Source organism: Mauremys reevesii, linkage group 4 (genome assembly GCF_016161935.1).
Source record: "Mauremys reevesii isolate NIE-2019 linkage group 4, ASM1616193v1, whole genome shotgun sequence".
Classification (NCBI taxonomy): Eukaryota; Metazoa; Chordata; order Testudines; family Geoemydidae; genus Mauremys; species Mauremys reevesii.
Window position 1 is genome coordinate 7,875,166 of NC_052626.1, and position 13,601 is coordinate 7,888,766.

General features: G+C 47.7%; 1 protein-coding gene across 3 annotated transcripts in view; it reads left to right on the forward strand.

Annotated features, from left to right (window-relative positions):
• The window catches only part of FRMD6 (FERM domain containing 6), a 158,552-nt gene that overhangs the window by 133,063 nt on the left and 11,888 nt on the right, over window positions 1-13,601 (forward strand). For all 3 annotated transcript variants that reach the window (XM_039538054.1, XM_039538052.1, XM_039538053.1), the window contains 4 exons: window positions 3,993-4,148; window positions 8,294-8,359; window positions 9,605-9,673; window positions 12,613-12,787. In XM_039538054.1, the coding sequence (XP_039393988.1) occupies window positions 3,993-4,148; window positions 8,294-8,359; window positions 9,605-9,673; window positions 12,613-12,787 (466 nt within the window). The remainder of the gene's footprint in view (window positions 1-3,992; window positions 4,149-8,293; window positions 8,360-9,604; window positions 9,674-12,612; window positions 12,788-13,601) is intronic.

Consider the following 13,601-nt stretch of genomic DNA (forward strand, 5'->3'; position numbering starts at 1 on the left):
GTTTTAGTGGGATTTGGGGGTTTGACTTCGAAATCGCTAGCCAAAAATGGAAGTAAAAATCTGCTTTTGGGGAGTCAGTCCTATTTCTTGCACACTAGGATAATCCCGCTGCAACGTTGTGAGTTCCCAAGAGCTTTGTTAAAGTCTAGGTCACTCTGTGCTCGTAGGTGCTTTGTCCTTTTTCTTTGTTAAGAAGGGGGCAATAAGCTGTTTGAAAAATGGTCATGAGTAACTGTCCGTAGTGGATCACTATACTTCTCTTTGTGACCACTAAGGCCTTATCTACACAAGGAAAGGTTTGCCAGTACAGCTGTATTGGTAAATCCTCCGAGTGGAGATGCAGCTTATAAAAGTTCTTTTGCTGGTATAACTATACCACTTCCCCCAAACAAACTGCATTGTATCGCCAAAAGGCCTTTTTTGCTGCATCTACACTAGGGCTTTTTCTGGCGGTTAGGAGTGTAGGGGTTTTTTTATACTTAACCAACACAGTTGGTTAAATGAGGCTGAAGGGCAAAGCTCTTCTTCAGATCCACACATGCTTATCTCTGACCAGGGCTTTCAGACTGAGTGACATCCAAGTGGAGTGCTCAGCTGGTACTGTTTAGAGTCTGCTAAATACCTAAGTAGGCTTTCTGAGAGACTCGCCTGCTTCCCTGTCTCAGAGGGCAGGGCTCAAGAACAGCCCTTCGCACTGTGCTATTTATCCACATTTTACCACCTGAAAATTGCTTAAATGAAGTCCTTTGCAGGAGCACACTTGCTGCCAGTGAAATAACTGACTGCTTTCTCGGAGGTGGAGTCTATGGAGAGTGGCCGCATCTCTGCATACAAATACTGAATGATTGTTAATGTAAAGATCTCTGCGCAAACTTTCGCATCCAGAGAACCTTGTGTGCACTGTGAACATCATGGAAGAGTCGAACTTAATAAGGATATAAAATAAAAACACACACCTCCCCACTCCCGTGGTTTAGCCTCTTTTTGCGAGAGGATGTTGTGAAGGCCAAGATTATAACAGGGTTCAAAGAAGAACTAGATAGGTTCATGGAGGATAGATCCATCAATGGCTATTAACCAGGATGGGCAGGGATGGTGTCCCTAGCCCTTGTTTGCCAGAAGCTGGGAATGGGTAACAGGGGATGGATCACTTGGTGATTACCTGTTCATTCCCTTTGGGGGCACCTGGCATTAGTGGTGAAGCCAGGTTTTAGCATCGGGGGGAGCGAACACATAAAAAAAGGCGCCACCCGCTGCGAAGAAAAAGGAAAAACCCCAGCTGACCCGGAGCGGCTGAAGGACCCACCACCGAAGTGCCACCGAAGACCCGGTGTGCCGCCAGGTGAGTAAAAGTTAAAGGTGCCGCTTTTCTGCTCAGTGGAAGCAGCCACTCCTGCTCCCCCCAGCTGCGCTACTACCTGGCACTGGCCACTGTCGGAAGACAGGACACTGGGCTAGATGGACCTTTGGTCTGACCCAGTGTGGCCGTTCTTATGTTCTAACTGTTCTATATCCATATGTCTTAGTCCAGCCTCTGAAATTGCAGAGGATAAAACCCACTACTCAGCATGAATATAGTCTATAGCCACTTATAATGGCCATTAATGTAAGGTGATCTTCTAGAATTTCAGACTGTCGGGGTGATATGTTGTGAGAGAATGGTACCATTTTATTATGTTGCTAGGTCAAATTCTGCCTTGAACTTAACCTCTGTGAAACTCCATTGACTAGTGGGATGTATGGATGAGCGGGAGAGTTAGGGAACAAAATGGGATTTCTTCCCCAAAATGTCCAAGGGCGTTGGCGCAAATTGCCATAGGCATGTCATTGGAGTGGAAGGTCTCTCTGTCTCTCTCAGGCTTGGTCTGTGCTATGAAGTTCTGCTAGCAGAGCAGTTAGCTAAGCTTGTGAAAAATTCACACACACACCCCAAGCAACAGAGCGGTGCTGTCAGAGCGCCTACTGTAGGCACACCCAAGCTGGAAGAAGAGTGCTTTCGCCGGCGTAGCTAACGCCGGGCGGGACTTTGGTGTTGGTATTGTATCAACAGATGTGGCTGCAGTAAGGGGCTATGCCAGCCTAGCATGCACACCGTGGAGTACAATGTGCTGGCAATGCCGTGAGGCAGCGTGGTGACCGTCTGCCGCTGAAAAGCAGGTGCATGGCCGGCCTCGAATGCCACAGTCCCTTATTGCTGGTTTTCGGGGACCTAACCTCCTGGCTGCAGTAAACGTGAATGGAGAAGAGAGCCCGTGCTTGGCATTTCATGATGTTGGAGCCGTTTGACGATTTCAGGATCATCTGTCAGGTTGTTTGTTGAGGCTCAGCATCCTGCAGCAGAAGCACCAATGATGTTCTGGTAATACCCCCACTACATCTGGCAGCCAGAATGAATGAAGAAAACGGCAATCCTCCGGGGCAGCGATGTTGGACCTAGTGGTTGGAGTGTGGGTCTGGGAGTGGGGAGTGTTCTATTCCCGACACTGCCTGTTAACCCCTCCATTCCTGCTTCCACGCCTGCAAAATGGGGGTGACTGGTAGCTGCCTGCATCAAGGCTGTGACCGTTCAGGGCCGTGGAAGTGCCAGGTGTTGTTATAATTGAGTGGAAGCCCCAGGCACGTGGCTCACTTGGTTAAACGCTGCATTCTACATGGTTCGGAAGGGAGCTCGGAGCCTTTTCACAGCCAGGGTCTGGGCTTTGCAAACGTGCTTTTGTGATTGGGAGGAATTTCGTCCCTGTGTAGGAACAGATCCACTGAGGAGTAATAGCCCCCTCGCATTGGCTAAGCGCTGTGCAAACTCTGACTAATGAATCCTTGCGACAGCCCCCTGTGCTGAGCTCCTGGGAAAATCTGGCCCAATTGTGGGAGCTGAACTTTTCTGAAAAGCTGTGGCCTGACCCAAAGCCTGTTGGAGTCGGGGGTTGGGTGTCTCTGTTGACTGGTGCACTTTGAACCAGGCCCTGTGTGCTGCCTTGCTCCCCCCACCACCCCAGAGCTTTTAGAAACCTCCCCCGGCAGGTGGTCCCTCTACCCTCAGCAGAAGAGAGGTTTAAGGACACCTGGCCCATGAGAAAGGGAGAGCAGGTCGTCCTATAGATTTATAGCATTAAAGGCCAGGAGGGCCTGTTAGATCGGCTAGTCTGACCCCCTCCGGGGCACAGGCCATGCAGGGGCCTGCACCAGCCTCTGTCCGACTGGAGATGCGTGGAGGGCGAGGCCCAGGCAGTGGTGGGGAAAGGCTAGCGCTCTGTGGCGGTTTCTTTCCTATATCTCTGGGGCACTCAGTGCTGCAGCCACCCTTTCCCCGTCCCTCTGGGAGCAGTGCCGCTGGTGCGTTATCCCTAAGGCGGGGGGCTCGGTCTCTGCCTCCGTCCAGCTCTGGGCAGCTGGAGGTGAAATAAAGCCTGCTGAGCCGGGGAACTTGCTTGGCAGCACCACGGGGATGAGTCTGTTACGCCCCGGTCTGGCTTTAAAACTCTGGACAATGGATCTGCTTTAATACTTCGCTGTTGCCCATGATTTTGTTTCCTCGGTGCTAAGTAACAGCTCCTTAGCTGTACAGCGCTAGCGGGAGGAGCTCAGTGGCTTCCCAGTGTTGCCGGTTCAGCCGCATAACATGGTGACAGATGGTAGCCAGAAGGATGGGCAGTAGCCTGTGGCTTAGGAGACCAGGGTTCCATTCCCTCCTCTGACACAGACTTCTTGTGTGAGCCTGGGCAAGTCACTTATTCTCTCTGCTGCTGTTCCCCACAGGGACATTAGCCCTGCCCTGCCTCACAGGGGAATTGTGAGGTGCTCAGATATTGTGCAAATATCTAAGAGCAATAGACTAACAGGTGGTACAATAGGTCATCACCCCACATGGAAACCTAACTTTAAAAAAATAGTTCCTGTTTTCCTGCCTCTCAGAAGCAGCAGGCCAGTTGCAGGCTGCTGCTTTCATCCCAAGAGCAGGCACTGACTGGTGTCTCTTGATTTTCTTCAAACAGGTGCTGACAAAGAGAGGGAAAGACTACATCGTAAAGCACATTCCAAACATGCACAAAGATCAGTTTGCACTCACAGCCTCCGAAGCACATCTTAAATATATTAAGGAGGCAGTCCGGCTGGATGATGTCGCTGTTCATTACTACAGATTGTATAAGGTGAGAGAGGGCGGCAGATCTGGAGGGCAGATGATATGCTTTTGATTTGGGGCGCTTTTTATTAAAAAGGACAGCTGCTGAATAATTTCTAGCATGCTTTGGGAAGTGCTGCATTTGAGATGTCACTTGATCGTTATCATGGGTCAGTCTTAGAGGCAGATCAGTGATGCACTTAACTCCAAGAGGCCGGATATTGCTGCTTTTTATAGTACTTTTATTTTTAAAAGTTAAGAGGAGACAAGATGAAAAGCAGGCATAATATACCGATGGAATGGGTGAGCTGGATGCTGCGTAGCATACAAGATTTCCGGGGTAATTTCTTATCCTCCCATGACAGATTTTACATTTCTTTCCTCCTGGGAATGAAGCAATTTGTTTGATACAGCCTGATGTTTCTTCACATGACGTTCTGTAATAGTCCTCACATTAAAGAGAAGACGTTTGTCTGTTGGAGAGCAGAGTAACAGCAAACTACAAATACAGATACGATGAATTCCAGCAATGGAATGAATTATTAAAGAGGATTCGAACGCTGAATACTATGGAGATGGCATCCGGCTGGAAACAGCTGCGAGATTTATTTTTCCATGTTGTCTATGCTTGAAATGACCAACATTTGCTCGCCTTCTTTTTGGCTAAATGGGTGAAATAGTAAAGCAGTATGTATTCTTCCTCCTCATCGCTCTTCCTTTTCCCCCCCGGTGCATTAATAAACACCACCCAGTTACGCTTCAACAGAGGCTGGCATTAGCTCTGATAGAACCATTCCTAATACTGCTGTGTTAACATGCAAGCCATGATTCTCTTCTCACTTACGCAGCTATAAATCAGGAGTAACTCCATTGAAATGCAGTTACACGGGTCTAAAGCCAAGTGTGGCAGATCTCTGACCTTGTCCCCGTGGGTCCTGCGCTTCTAGGTGGTTTATGCTGCCTCAGTGGCTCACTGTGACCCTCCACGTAGCCCTTCTCTCTCTAGGGCCAGGGTTACAGTCTACTGAGCCCTTTTCATCATAGGCTGCAAGGAGGTTGGTGAGAGAACTCCCACAGTCTCTTGTCCCTGGGGGCTTATTTCAGAACATCCTACGAAGTGGGTATTCACCCATGAAACTCATGCTCCCAAACGTCTGTTAGTCTATAAGGTGCCACAAGACTCTTTGCTGCTATTTCAGAACAGTTTAGCCTCCTGTCCTGACAGGGGCCTGACTTCCCCTTCCAGGAGCTGTTCCTGTAGTGGTGGGTTGGGGGGAACCCGGGCCTGCCCTCTACTCCGGGTTCCAGCCCAGGGACCCTAATGGTAGCAGCTGTTGGCAGCCAACCTTTCACTGCCAGAGTTGCTACATTTCCCTGGGCCACTTCCCCACAGCTCTCCTGCTTCTCCCTTCTTCACCCTTACCTTAGGGCTCCTTTAACGATGGTTTGAAGGTGTCTTCATTAACCAGCCCTTCAGCCGCACTTCCTCTCCTCTGGCTCCCTGGCTGTCCCCTGCCTGACTGGAGTGAGCCCTTTTTATAGTATCAGCAGGGCCTTAATTAGAGTCAGGTGGTCACATTAGCTTAATGGCCTCACCTGACTCGTTACAGGTTAATTAGAGTCAGGTGTTCTCATTAGCCTGGAGCAGCCCCTGCTCTGGTCAGTCAGGGAACAGAAAACTGTTAATCCAGTGGCCAGTATATCTGCCTTCTGCTATTCTGCTGTACCCAACTGGCCTGGGTCTATCACACAAGTTAAATGATTGTTCACCTAGGCCCCGATTCAACAAAGCACTGACATGTGCCTAAGCACATACTTAACTTCAAGCAAGTGCTCTGCCGAAATCAGGAATCACTTCACTGAAGTCACTGGATCTGAACTGTTCAATTGAGTTTTTAAGCCTTTTTATTGCGCTGTTGTTCCAAATCCTCACGTGGGGCCTGCTCCTGCTCCCGTTGATGTCCATGGCAAAACGCCCATTGATGGCCATATTGGGTCAGACCAAAGGTCCATCCAGCCCAGTCTACTGACAGTGGCCAATGCCAGGTGCCCCAGAGAGAGTGAACCTAACAGGCAATGATCAAGTGATCTCTCTCCTGCCGTCCATCTCCACCCTGACAAACAGAGGCTAGGGACACCATTCCTTACCCACCCTGGCTAATAGCCGTTAATGGACTTAACCACCATGAATTTATCTAGTTCTCAAACCCCTTTTGTAAATCGGCAACGCTCCACTGCCTTCAGTAGAGGCATGCCCACTTCCACCGGCTGTGTAGCTGGCCTGTTGCTGGGATAAAAGGGTTTCTCCAATGATGGGTTCTTTGGGGCAATTCTCCTCTTGTCAGCATTCTCCTGCCTGTAAGAGGACTCAATACATGTCAGTCGCTGGAGCTTTTGAAATAATGGCCCAGATTATGCATTGTTACATGCCGGGGTTTGGCTTTGCTGTGTGAATGCCAAGGGGGGGAACCCTTCCCAAATACCCATCTCTTTAATGAATCTCAAATCCTCAGTTCAGAATGGTAGGGACTGCTCCACTGCAAACGCACATCTGGAGCCTCTTACTTTCGCACTCCAGCATATGGGTGTGGTGGTTACCTGATTTTTGCCTTACGGCTAGATTGTCACCGCCCTGCCATTCCTGTTCCTCCTTCGCTAAGATAGTGACTTCTGGCTACTCACCTGGTACCCCCTGTTGGGTGCAAGTAATCTGAGACGGGAGCCCCCCCATCCCCTTCCATCTATACTCACTGACCAGAGTAGCTGGCCAAGTGAATAGGGGTTACAGGGGGTAGCTTGCTCCTCCCACCACAGCAAAGGGGAGCCATGGAGGATCCCAATATCTCGGCCTGCTCCCCGGGCACTACAGTGATGCACCAGCCCTTACACAGGGCACATTGTAATGTCACGATCCAGCCATTGATGGTTGTAACAACGACAGTCCAGCCCTGGATGCCTGTAACAGTAACAATTCTCAAGCCACGGTCTTTGTGAAACCCTTACAGATGATGCCCAATAATGACGTCACACACCTTCCAACACGGGTGCTTGCCTGGATGGATAATGCCTAATATGTCCTGAATATCCAGGGTTAACATGCATCAGAGACTTTTCCAGCCCTGCCTGTGTGTGCTCTCCTGCCCTCTTAAGTTTTTGTCTAAACATCAGAAAATGAGTCGTCTTTTAAAATAAAGACAATTGAGCTTCTCTTTTAAAATGTCTTCTGCGGAAACCTAAAGCTTTTTACGCCCTCTTTTTTGGGACTTTCTTTAATTTGTCACTTTTCTGTGAATCCTGTTTTTTGGGGTCCAAGTTGAGAAGTTTTGCTTAAATTTATTTACATAAAGTGCTTCAAATAAACCCAGCAATTGATGTGCATTTTTAATGACATAACATCTAGTATAGAACATTTGAGACTGTGTGTTGTTACTGCGCAGCAGATGGAAGCGATTAGAGAAGATACCTACGCAGTAGGAGTAGATTTATTTACTGTAGGTCTTTCAAACACGTCCAGTATTTGGAACAGATGCAGTAGGCTTAAGCGATTCAGGAAGTTGTGCGATCTTTGGCTCCAGGTTTCCAAATCTTTCCCAGTAGCAAATGGGAATGCAAACGTGTTGGTTCAGAAATGCAGAGGAGTTGTGCTTAGTATATTGCTATAGAAGTTGAAACTAGAAAATGTTCGGGTGGTTTTGATAGTGTAATGGAATTCTTGATGGGGGTGCGTGTATCTGAGTATCACACCACTGTCAAAACTGTGGGTATATCACCAATTCTAGACCATGTTGTTTATATACAAAATCTCTCTCTCTCTCTCTCTCTCTCTCTCACTCACTCACTCTGCTGTGCTGTGCTGTGCTGTGCTGTGCTTTTATTTATATATGTATGGGCCTGATTGTTCAGAAGTGCGAGCACCCACAACTCCAGTTGCAGTCGGTAGGAGCAGCGGGTGCTCAGTGCCTCCTGTAACTCAGACCCAAATCCTTTTTACGTATTGTATTCAGGAAACCTGAGCCATCCGCATGCAATTATTAAACAGCATAATGCTACAATTATTTCCCACAAAATGACAGCCTGGGCTATTGCCTTTCTTCTCTTCAGGGATCTACTGTATGTTTATTTTATATTGAAAAGTATTTACTAAAAGCACTGTGGATTTTTTTTTTTTTTTAGGACAAAAGGGAAATCGAAGCCTCATTAACCCTTGGGTTGACAACGCGGGGCATACAGATCTTTCAGGTACGTAGCTGAATGTATCCATCAGCCAATTTTTGCTCTCATTTATGCTCTCATATCTTGAGCATTTCTCACTGAAATCAGGCTGTCTGAAATTAAAACAGTGATACATTTTTCTCACCTGATGACCTCAGGTTTCATGGTCTAGAACAGGGGTCGGCATCCTTTCAGAAGTGGTGTGCCGAGTCTTCATTTATTCACTCTAATTTAAGGTTTTGCGTGTCAGTAATACATGTTAACGTTTTTAGAAAGGTCTCTTTCTATAAGTCTATAATATATAACTAAACTATTGTTGTATGGAAAATAAATAAGGTTTTTAAAATGTTTAAGACGCTTCATTTAAAATTAAATTAAAATGCAGAGCCCTCCAAACCGGTGGCCAGGACCCGGGCAGTGTGAGTGCTGCTGAAAATCAGCTCACGTTCCGCCTTCGGCACGCGTGCCATAGATTGCCAACCCCTCGTCTAGAATTAGTGGCTTTTGCTTCACCAGTGGAAGTTGGCCATTTTGACTCCTGCTTATTTTTCAATCTTTTTTTTTTTTTAAATCAGAAGTTTCTCAAATATTTTTGAAATTCAGCAATCCCTATTTGGGTCAATCATCTAGTAAAAATGAACAGTAAGATACTAACTGCACTAGCAATGTGCTAAACTGCTAGCCAGTGCACCAAGGAATGAACTGGGGATCTCCAGAGCCAACAGCATGAACTAAAGAGTCACAGCTCCCTAGCTGAGATCTGTAACACACAGGGCGACCTGCCAGACACGCACACACCAGTAGCTATCAGAGACAATTTACAGTGTATTACAGCACTTGGAATTGCACAAATGTCTTCCTGAGCAAATTGCAAAAAGGGTGCAAATATTAATTGCTTTGACTCTGCACGATGTCAGCTTCTGAAAAGTCATTCAGCAGAATCCTCTTCTCTGAGCTGCGCTTTGGATCTATGTTGGATATTCTGCACGCATTCCAGAGGCTGTTTTCTCATTGATGTCATTGGGATTGGCAGGCAAGGAATGAATGCAGAATAACCTATGTGCATCACAGAGAATTTTACCCTTTGGATGGCTTCATGAAACTTAAGCCATGTCTACGCTAGAGACCTTAAGAGGACAGTGCTTCGAAATTTGAGCGTGCCGGGGGAAAGAAGTTATCAGCTGTGTTTCAGCTTGTTCCTAAGTCAGTAAAAGTAATGAATCTGTCTCAGGTTTCCTAAATCCCATTCTCAGTGTGCAATTTGTTTCTCAGAATTTAGATGAAGAAAGACAGTTGCTTTATGACTTCCCCTGGACAAACGTGGGAAAACTTGTATTTGTGGTGAGTACAGAACAATAAGGGGTTCGTAACATATGTAAAGAAAGTTATCTTTCCTTTTTAACAGTGAGGTTTTCCTCTCACCTTTCAGCAGCTTCCCATTGACCTGCAAACTGCCTATAAGAACATTGGAATGGCCGTAGTGGGTCAGATCAATAGTCCATCTGGCCCAGTATCCTGTCTTCTGACAGCGGCCAATGCCTGACGCTTCAGAGGGATCACTCGATAAATACCCCTCTTCTGTGCATTCCATCTTCTGTCATCCACTCCCAGCTTCTGGCAGTCAGAGGTTTAGGGACCCAGAGCGTGGGATTGTGTCCCTGACCATCTTGGCTGATAGCCATTGATGGACCTATCCTCCAGGTCCTCCTTTTTTGAGCCCAGTTACACTTTTGGCCTTCACAACATCCCCTGGCAAATAGTTCCACAGGTTGACTGTGCGTTGTGTGGAAAAAATACTTCCTTTTGTTTGTTTTAAACCTGCTGCCTATTAATTTCATTGGGTGACCCCTGGTTCTTGTGTTATGTGAAGGTGTAAATAACACTTCACTATCCACTTTCTCCACGCTGTATATGATTGTATACCTCTGCCATGTCCACCTTTTGTCGTCTCTTTTCCAAGCTGACAGTCTTTTTAATCTCTCCTCGTGTGGAAGCTGTTCTGTACCCCCTAATCATTTTTGCTTCCCTTTTCTGTACCTTTTCCAATTCAAATGCATCTTTTTTGAGATGGGGCAACCAGAATTGCATGCTGTATTCAAGATGTGGGCGTCCTATGGACTTATATAGTGGCATTATGACCATTTCTGTCTCATTATCCATCCTTTTCCTTATGGTTCCTAGCATTCTGTTCCCTTTTTTGATGGCTGCTGCAGCTAGAATAGATGTTTTCACTGAACTGTCTGCAATGACTCCGAGATCTTTTGGGAGTGGTAACAGCTCATTTAGACCCCATCATTTTATATGGATAGTTGGAATTATGTTTTCCTATGTGCATCGCTCTGCATTTATCAACACTGAATTTCTGCCATTTTGTTGCCCAGGCACCCATTTTTATGAGCTCCCTTTGTAACTCCTCTCAGTCAGCTTTGGACTTAACTGTATATCTTACAAATCTGTGACTGTCATATGGCCAGATTCTGATCTCAGTTACATACCTGGAACTCCACTGAAGACAACCCCTTTCAAAAGCCTGAAACCAGTGGAATTACTCCCTGTATACCCCAGCGTAACTGATCAGAACCTGGTACAGAAACAGGCAAATGTTACTGTGCTCGTAGGACCAGGATGTGAGACTATAAGATGGGTTGTTAACTGATGGGTTGCAACAACAGTTTCCAAGCCATGAAGGAGCTGGGTGGGAGTCTTGAATATTTTAGACTTAGGGTTTTGTGTTAATAGTGGCCAAAATGTTCAGAGGCCGGGTGCTCAGCGTTGCTGAAAAACAGGCTCTTTGAGGTGTCACAGATTTGGCATCTAAACTCTGAGACACCCCAAATCACTAGTTACTTTTGACATTTTTGCCCCGATACATTTTGAGGAATACTGCTTCATGGACACACAACAGACTGCAAAGAGAGTCATACCTTTTATCAAGCTCTAAGATCATAGATACGCTCGGCACCTGAGTGGGAAAAGTCTGTTTCCTTTAGCCTCTTCTTTTTTTTAGCCCAGCTCCACTCTGCACTCTAGACCTAGCAACAGCAAGAAGTTGAATCTCAAGTGTGAAGTTGTTTTGAATTGGAGAGCAATAAAAAATGTTGACGTGAGGAAAATCAATATGAACAGTCCTGGTTTGATTCTTTTTCCCCATAATGGTACAGGTATAAAAGCAGTTTTAGAAACTCTGCTTTACTGAAAACTTGCTAGAATCTCCTCAATCCATCGAGTTGCCTGGTTGCTGGGTATTTAAATGTGAGCATCATAAAGTCAGTACAATGTACAGTCAACCTGTGGAACTCATTGCCAGGAGATGTTGTGAAGGCCAAAACTGTAACGGGGTTCCAGAAAGAACTAGATAAATTCATGGAGGATAGGTCCATCAATGGCTATTGGGCAGGGATCAACCCTATGCTCTATGGGTTCCTAGCCTCTGTCTTCCAGAAGCTGGTTGTGGATGACAGAGAATAGATCACTTGATGATTGCCTGTTCTGTCATTCCCTCTTAAGCACCTGGCATTGGCCACTGTTGGAAGACAGGATCCTGGGCTAGATGGACCATTGGCCTGACCCAGTATGGCCGTTCTTATGGTCTTAGTAGTAAAGGGGGAAATAATTAATCCAGAGTAACGCCTCTGTTATTTCCTTTAAGCACCAAATGGAATGTACAGGTTGGGAACTTGTTAAACCAGGGCCGCTCTTACTGGAATCAGTGGCAAAGCTCCCAGTCACACCAAACGGAGCCGAATCGGTGCTAGAAAGATTCATAGATGTTAAGCCCGGCGGAGACCATTATAATCCTCTTGTCTAACCTCCTGCCTGACACAGGAGCATTAAGCATTGTTTGTGTATTAAATTGTGTAAATGCATCTGTTTGTTCTCCTGCTGAAGTGTCTCGTGCACTTACTATTTTCCCCCCCGTGAAACGGAATAATTAACTGCGCCAAACCACCTGCCTGGTCTTGCAGTGGGAACCTGCCAGCCCTGACGCTGGGCATGGTTTTTGGCAGCGTTGTGTAATGCAGAGCAAACCGTGTTTGTTTCCTGTGTTTGACTTTGAAATGCAGTGAGACAATGTGCCCTGGGGTAACTGATTGTTCTGCTAGTAATTTCAAGGAGTGGTCTTAAATAGAGCAAACTTCCACCGTTTCCTCGAAGCTCCCTTTACCTTTCACAAGGGGCCAGCGGGAACAGAGTAATGGGTCTCTGAATTCAGGGCTGGACGCCTCCCTTTACAAACCTTTGCAGTGCAGATACTGAGATTTCCTCCTTGTTCCGCACAGGGTAAGAAATTTGAGATTTTGCCAGATGGTTTGCCATCAGCCAGGAAACTCATCTACTACACGGGCTGTCCCATGCGCTCCAGGCACCTCCTGCAGCTGCTCAGCAATAGCCATCGCCTCTATATGAATCTGCAGCCGATCCTGCGGCAGGTCAGGAAACTTGAGGAGAATGAAGGTACTTGGCTGTGTTTTAATCTGGCTGTACTGTGTTTTACTGCTCCCCCCTTCCTCCCCCGCAGCCTGCAACAGTCTGACTCCGAACACTGGAGCTGCAACCTCTCATCTGGCTTGAGCTGCTGCCTAGAGCTGGGTGGAGAAAGGCTATTCCAGGTCATGGAGGGAAACCAAGAATTTCAAAATTCTCCATGAAAGGGGATGGAGCACCCCGGGGCAGGCCCAGAGACTCCCCCAGCCTCAGGACAGATCTCGTGGCGGGCAGGCCCGGAGACCCCCTCAGCCCCGGGACAGTCTGCCTGGTGGGCAGGCCTAGGGCCCGGAAACCCCCCTCCCCCAGCCTCAGGACAGACTGCGTGGCGGGCAGGCCCGGAGACCCCCTCAGCCCCAGGATAGACTGCATGGTGGGCAGGCCCAGGGCCCAGAGACTCACCCAGCCTCAGGACAGACTGCGTGGTGGGCAGGCCCGGAGACCCCCTCAGCCCCGGGACAGTCTGCCTGGTGGGCAGGCCTAGGGCCCGGAAACCCCCCTCCCCCCAGCCTCAGGACAGACTGCGTGGTGGGCAGGCCCAGAGGTGATCCAGAGCCGCAGACCCTGGAAGCCCTGGGGTCCCCACCCCTGCGGCATTCCAGCTGGCAGAGTTTCAATGGGTTCTTGGGGGAAATCGGACCACATGTGAGAAACATTCTGATTTCACTGAACTGGCAAATTCCAATGAGAAGTGTTTCCTCGGACCCTTTCTGACCAGCTCTCCTGCTGTCCGCGGCTGCGGTTTGGTCCTCTGTGGCCTCCTGCTCTAGCGATGATGGATTGG